General features: G+C 25.0%; 2 protein-coding genes across 2 annotated transcripts; both read left to right on the top strand. All coding sequences in view use genetic code 6, as the record gives it.

Annotated features, from left to right (window-relative positions):
- Nucleotides 1–341: 341 nt before the first annotated feature.
- Nucleotides 342–719, top strand: TTHERM_000741693 (hypothetical protein; the record flags this gene model as incomplete). Its single annotated transcript, XM_012797007.1, has 1 exon — nucleotides 342–719. One exon carries the CDS (start codon nucleotides 342–344, stop codon nucleotides 717–719), a length of 378 nt encoding a protein of 125 aa, XP_012652461.1.
- A 133-nt stretch (nucleotides 720–852) lies between these two features.
- TTHERM_000741682 (WD domain, G-beta repeat protein, putative) lies at nucleotides 853–7,226 on the top strand (the record flags this gene model as incomplete). Its single annotated transcript, XM_012797006.1, has 2 exons — nucleotides 853–1,314; nucleotides 1,581–7,226. 2 exons carry the CDS (start codon nucleotides 853–855, stop codon nucleotides 7,224–7,226), a joined length of 6,108 nt encoding a protein of 2,035 aa, XP_012652460.1.
- Between the last annotated feature and the right edge of the window lie 626 nt (nucleotides 7,227–7,852).

The raw sequence follows: 7,852 nt of genomic DNA, 5'->3' as shown, positions 1-7,852 counted from the left end.
TAAGATTTTTTTGCTCACAAAAACCTCTAAAATGGAGGACGCATTTAATAAAGAGTTTTATTAAATTGCTTGAGAGATAAAATTTGGCAATCTTATTAAGAGAAGGCAACATTAGGATAATCATCTAGTTTATTTCAATAAGAGCAAGTAGAAAAGAGTGAAATTAGCAACCAAACAAAAGAACAAAAAGAATAGAATCCTTAGAAGCTGTTTTAACTTTCAAAAAGTAAAGCTACTTATCTAAATGATAGGCAAAAAAAATTTAAAGCTGAGTGTAGTTCTTTGCCGAATAACGAGTTGTTTTAAAATAATTAAAAGGAATATTTTAGAGAGAAAATTGAATGTTAGCACTAATGCATAGAAGGAGAATAGCTTTTTATATATTAAAAGCAACAAAACGATAGAAATAATTGCAAATCCAATTCAAAAATAAAAGAAATATTAAAAATCAAAACACGTTAATAATAAGGAGAAGATTTAAATAATAATATTTACAAAGGAAATTATTAAACTCCCATTTCCTTAACTTAGATATAAAGATAGAATTTGTTTAATTTAATTATTAAAAATCAAATAAATTAATTCAATAAAAAAATAATTCATATCACTCAAAATTAATTGAGTTTTCCTTAACTCAGATTTAAAATTTAAAAGTCAATCAATAATGGAAGAAATAAATTATTAGAAGAAAAAGCATATCAAACACCAAATTTAAATGATAAATTAATAAACAAGAATAATTTGTATTTTCCAGTTTAAAATGAGTTTAATAGGGATAGCAATAAAGTATCAAATAAATTTTTTGTATAATCTTAGTAAGATGTATTAAGCTAGACATAAAAATAAAATTTGATGAAAATTGATTCACATGAAAAGAGAACTTCAAATAAAACTTGTATTGAGCAATAAATCAATAAATATGATGAAAATTAATAAAATATTAGTTATTTAAATTGTGATAATAAGTTATAAAAGTTAATACTCTAAAGAGATAGATAATACTTAAAATTTAATGACAATAATTAGTTTGAATTTCAAGATTTGTTTAAATAAACTTAGAAGAATAAGATTTTAGGTGGAGGTATCTGTGGCAGTAAATAAAAAGTAATTGCTGTGAAACCAGAAGATTAGTATTAACAAATAAAAAAAGAAATCAAACTTAAAAGTATAAAAAATTAGAGTTAAGATGATAGAATGAAGGAAGAATAGCGAATTAATAGAAAATTTGAAAAATTTAATAAATCATATAATGAATTTTTTGCGATTAAAGAAGATAGTAATGTAGAAGAAAGCTTAAATGTATTAGAAACTGAAGTAAGATAGATAATAGAAAAAACATTATATGATTTCAGAGAGTAGATAGTTTTGCAAGAAATTAGACCAAAAGTCATAGACATGATAAATCTACTTATCAACTATTTTCTTATTATTAAATAAAACAATTCTAAGTCATCTGTGCAATCTGATATCAATGCGATAAGCGATAAATTATAAATACTCATCGTTTATTGTAAAGAAAATAAAGAGAGACATCCTTGTTTGCTTGTTTGGATTTATTTTAATATTTTGACATTTTAAAGTCTTTGAATTCTTAAAGAGAAGGATTAGATGAAGCTAATAAGCACATCGCTATGCAAATTATTGAAAAAATAGTTGAGGTTGCTAAATTTGGAGCTGGATTTGTCAGTATTGCAGGTGCTATCAAAAATTTAACAGAAGTCGATTTCAATAAGCTGAAAGATTTCATAAATGATATAAAAAAGATTGCAGACAAATTAACATCTGATGCTTCTGTAGGATCTATTAAGTAAGGGCTTGGTGTTTATTCTAATTACAATAGCAATAATATATCCAACAATATGCTATCTTTATGGCTAAAAAAGGTTTAATACATGGGTGAGAATCTTTCTGATCAGATTTTAGAAATTATTTTCTATTTGGAAGAGTGTGATAAAATTAAAAGTAATGACACTCGATTATTTGTTTATATGCAATTGAACTATTTGTTGTCCAAGTAGCAAATAAAGGACAATTTTGAAGAACTTCGTTAGAGATTAGAAGGACAGAATAAGAGAGAACTTATTATCAATTAATAGAAGTTTTTATAAGTGGAAGAGTATTCGGATGGAATTATTGATTTACTCAAAAGTGTAGCTAATTTAATAGCATAGAGTCATTAATTTCGATACATAAAAGCTTAATTACTTCTTCATTTTGCTTAAATCTTATCAGTCAAACACTAAAACGAATTTAAAGACATGATGAATAATATCGTCTCAAATTATTTAATGGAGAAATAAAAATCTGTTAAGATTGTGAGTGAATATAATTAAGTTATGGCTGAGTTTATTGATAATTAGCTTGATAAAACTCAAATTTTGAATCAAATTAGCCAATAAAAATAATAAATGACTAAGCATTTAGATGATAAGTCAGACTTCGATAACTTCGCATATGATATTTAGAATTAAAAAGATTTAGACAAGCAATTAGCTAAATATTTTGTTGAAATTTGGGAATAAAGTGTCAAGCAAAGATAGAAAGATCTTGAAATAACCCATAAAGATGATGCTTTGCTAGAGGCTATTCACTTGTATGTTAATTAATAAATAACGCATTAAGATGGCTATAAATTTAAAACAGATGAAAAAGATGCAGTGAAATAAATTTTTGACTAATTCCTCATCCCTAACTTTGTATTTTCTTAAGAAGAATAAAAAGTAAATGACCAAGCCAATTAAATATCAACATGTAAAATCATATCAATATTGGCAGAAGGAGGTTCTGGAAAATCGATGCTCTTGAAAAAAATAGAAGTAGAAGTTCTGAATGATAATTCAAAATACAAAAGTGACAATAGAACTGATTTCATACCATTTATAATTAAATGCAACTCATTAGATAAAGAAAAACCTTCAATTGAAGATTACTTAGAATCTTTAAACATAAAGAGAAAAGACATTGATAATTTAAAGAAATCCGAGAGAAATAAACTAATCATGCTTGATGGCTATGATGAATATACTGGTGATTATTTTAAGGTTTACCAAAAGTTAAATCTCAATGAATGGGTGAATACTCTAGTCATTGTAACTTCTAGATTAGAAAAAATCACAGTCTCTGATGCTAAAGTCTACTTTAATTACTACGACAATTAAGGAAACGTAAGTCATAGTGATTCATATGGAATATTCAAACTGGAAAAAATAACAAACCAAGACATTGAAGATTACTTATAGAAGTATAAAAATTAACAATAATCAGAAAATTAAGTAGATTTTGATTTAGAACAACATGAAAAACTTAAAAAAATTATTTTTAATAATAATTAACTAAATGAATTGCTAAAGTTACCAATCAATTTGTATCTCACAACAAGAATGATTTCAGATATTGACCTTAAAAACGAAAGAATTTTGAACACTTTCTAGCAAGCTTCAGACTAAATTGACATTTAAGAGTTATTTTTCTCTTAGCAATTCAAAAAAAAAGCTCAAATATTTGTTCAATAATAAAAATACCTTATATTAAATGACAAACAAAGATAAGCTATAGCAGAAAAAGTAGAATCTTGCTACTTTGAATATTTCCAATATATCGCTATGCATATGTTTATTTAAAAAGGCTAAAAATCAAACTTTCTTTCAACAAGTAGAGACTAGATTAAATTTAATCCTAGTGAAGAAGTATCACTTTTCTTCAAATAAAATAAAATAGATGAAAATGAAATTATTTAGAAATTAACTAATTATGTTGATTCTAGAGTTATTACAAGAATTTAATTGAAACTTGAAGGAAAAAACTCTAAAAATTAGAATAAAGAAAATTAAATTTAAATGAATAAAGATAAAATTGAAGAAAATTAATCATAAGAATTCGAGTTTAGACATAAATCTCTTTTTGAATTCTTTGCTGCTAGAGCTATGAAGTATGATTTTGACTTACATAAATAAAATATCTTTAAGTTAGACATTTCCAAACTGAAACAATTCAACATTAACAAAAGAATCATCATGAGCAGTGAAAAAAATGCATCAGAACAACAAATTCTTATAAAGCTTTATAAACTTATGAAATCTGATATTCAATCATAATTTTTCTACTAAACATACAGCTTAGAAGATATATCAAAGACAAATAAATACATTTAATATCTAAAAAAGTCGAAAATTTCGAAAAATACAGAAAAGAGCTAAATAGACATTGGAACTTCTAATTTATTATCAGCTCTGTTTCTTTCTAAATTTTCATATCCTAATTTGATTTTAAATAAATGTTCGCTTTCCTTAGCATATATTACTTCCCAATCTCAAATTCTAGCTGAGTTTTAGGATTGCAATCTAAGCGACTCTTTAATTGAAAATCAAAACTTAGAAAACTATGAAAGTTCAAACACAAAGAATGCAATATTTGATGGTTTCTAAAAATAAATGGACTCAGATAATATTTATTAATTTAACAAAGCAATACTATCAAAAAATAATCTTGTATCTATCACTGAGAGTGGTTTTATTAATAAATTTGAGATAGGTCAAAAAAATTTCAAATAATTATTGTCAAAGCAGATTACTAATACCTCATTGAAAAATATTTATTATGAGAGCACAAAAAATATTTTTGTTGCTAATACGAAAAAGTCTTTGTTTGAAATAAATTCCAAAACTTTTGAAATAATTTCCTCTTTCACATTCGTATCTCATATATCATGTTTATCAATCAATAAATCATAATATTTTGTTAATTTAATTAACAATTAAATATTTTAAGGGGATTTTTAAAAAGGATTCACGCTTTTAGACTAAAACAAAATTCAAGCTGAATCGTCAATTTCGATAAAGGATATAATAATCGCTTCTAAAAATCAAGAAATCAATATTTATAATTAACAAAATCTTTAAATTATAAAAAACATTTAAAATTGCTCATCTGATCTGACAATATCTTCAATTTCTAGCGATGAAAAATATTTAGCAGCAGTTTCAGAAGAAAAAAATTGCATAATTTTCAATTTAGTAAATGAATTTGATATCTTAAAAACTATCTAAACTGAACACACTAGACCTATAACCTCAGTTGCCTTTTCAGACAACGGAAAATATCTAGCAACTAGTTCAAGTGATAATCATTGCAAAATCTGGAATGTAAAAGAAGGATTTGCACTCTTGCATGCCATTGAAACAGAATATTTATAAATACACTCAGTATCTTTTTCAACTGACGGAAGATATCTCATAGCCTGCTCAGCTGATAAAACTTGCAGAATATGGGACTCATAATAAGAATTCAAACTAGTAAATAAGATCGAAGGACATACTTAGAAGATTTCTTCAGTTACCTTTTCTCCGAATGACTAGTATATTGCATCTGGCTCTCATGATAAAACTTGCAAAATTTGGAGTATAAAAAATGGTTTAGAACTCGTAAATAAAATTGAAGGACATACTCATCCTGTAACATAAGTAGTTTTTTAGGCAAACAATAAATATTTAGCAACAGCTTCAGAAGATTAAACTTGCAAAATTTGGAATATTGAAAAAGGATTCTCACTGCATCACACACTTGAAGGAAATAATTCTGAAATTTCCTCAGTTACATTTTCTGCAGATAGCAAATATCTAGCTACAGCTTCCTTTAACAGTCTTTGTATAATTTGGGATGTAGATAAAGGATTTTAACTTCTTCATTCAATTAATGCACATGGTTAAAAAAAAATTTTCTCAGTTGCTTTTTCTTTTGATGGTAAATTAATTGCAACAGGTTCTGAAGATTAAACTTGCAAAGTATGGAGCATCGAAGCTGGATTTAAATTAATAAAAACTCTTTAGGGACATATTTTTTAGATTTTTTAAGTGGCTTTTTCTCCAAATGGTAAATATCTTGCAACTTGCTCTTAAGATAGTACCTTTAAGATCTGGAATGTAGAAAAAGGATATGAACTTATAGACACAATTAAAGCACATTCTAATTTTGTTTACTCCGTTGTATTTTCTGCAAATAGTAAATATCTTGCATCATCTTCAAATGATGCGACATGCAAGATTTGGAATGTGGAAAATGGATTCTAACTTGTTAATGTCATCCAAAAACATACAATTTGTATTTATTCAGCTGCTTTTAGTCAAGATGCAAAGTAGCTCATAACAGGCTCTGGTGATACCACTTTTAAGATTTGGAATTTAGAAAAAGGATTTGAGCTCATAAAAATGGATGAGAAGCACACTTATGTAATTTCCTCAGTTGCCTTTTCCCCAGATGGTAAGCTTCTCGCAACTGCAGATAATAACTTTTTCAAAATATGGAGTACAGAAAGAGGATTTGAGCTTATAAATAAGATTGAAGCCTATAAATTATCAATTAAATATCTTGCTTTCTCTCAAGATGGTAAATATTTAGTAACTTATTCAAATAGTTAAACTATTAAAATCTGGAGCGTAGAATAAGGATTTAAATTTCTACATAACATTTAAGGAAGCGCAAGATTAATTACATCGATTGCTATTTCCCCAAATAGCATGCTTCTTGCTGCAAGTTCAATTGATTAAACTTTCAAAATATGGAGCACTTAAAATGAATTTTAACTTATTACTACAATTGAAGCATTTGTTAATTTCACTTCATAATTATATTTTTCATCAGACAGTTAATATCTAGCCGTATCATATAATAATATTTGTAACATATTTAATGCAAAGGGATAATTTGAGCTAATACATACTATTTAAGCACATAGCTCTTAGATCAAATCAATCACTTTTTCTTAAGATGGCAAATATCTTGCAACTTGTTCATCTGATACAACTTGCAAAATCTGGAATATAAAAGAGGAATATAATCTCGTCAACACGATACAAGGACATGCTTAAACAATTAACTATATTGCTTTTTCTGCAGATAGCAAATATCTTGCTACGACTGACGACACAACTTGCAAAATCTGGAATGCAGAAAATGGATTTTCACTCATAAGTATATATAATGGTAATGATTAAAGTATTTTATCAATTGCATTTTCTTCCGATAACAAGTATTTAGCAATAGGTTCTGATGATAAAACTTGTAGAATATTGAATGTTCAAAAGGAGTTTGAAATAATGAATTTAAATGAATTAGAGGATAGCGAAATTAAATCAGCTGCTGTTTCTTAGCTTAATAGTTAACAAAATAACAGTCTTTTAGATAAATTAGCTAAAAATAATAAAATTTTCTAATAAATTTATTGCCTTTGATTAAAAATTTTAAAATAAATAATTTATATAAAAAATTCAATTGATAAAATTATATTTTTTTATCTTTTTTTATATGTCTTATTAGTATAATTTACATTTTTATGTAAATTTTGAACTTCTTTTTATGAAATCAGGTTTTATTTTTATTAAAATCACAAAATATTATAAAATAAATAAATAATTTAAAGCTAATGAAAAATTTTAAATCTAAAAAATTTTATTTCATGAAAAAATAAACTTATCATCACTTTTTTCTTTTTTGAAATCTTCATAAAAATATTTTTTATTAAATTAAATTTTTTTATTTTTAATAAATTCTTTATTGACTTACAAAAATATAATACTTATAAATATAAAAACAATAATAAAAGCTATCTATCTATTTATATTTTAAGCATTTAATATTTGTTCATCATATTTTAGCCACTTGATTATCATTAGAATTTAAAGAAAACTAATCTTTTTGATTTATGGCACTTGTTTATTAAATTGAATACTTATGATTAATTCAATAAGGTATTACTTTTATAATAAATTTGTGTAAATTTTAAATAGAATAAACTATTAAATTAAAAATTATTTCTTAAATTAATTAATAAAATCAAATTACTGGAATAAAAAAGATA

The sequence above is a fragment of the Tetrahymena thermophila genome, assembly GCF_000189635.1.
Source record: "Tetrahymena thermophila SB210 genomic scaffold scf_8254674, whole genome shotgun sequence".
NCBI classification, from domain to species: Eukaryota; Ciliophora; class Oligohymenophorea; order Hymenostomatida; family Tetrahymenidae; genus Tetrahymena; species Tetrahymena thermophila.
Note: the sequence above shows the minus strand (reverse complement) of the source record. Positions and strands in the feature narration are given on the sequence as shown.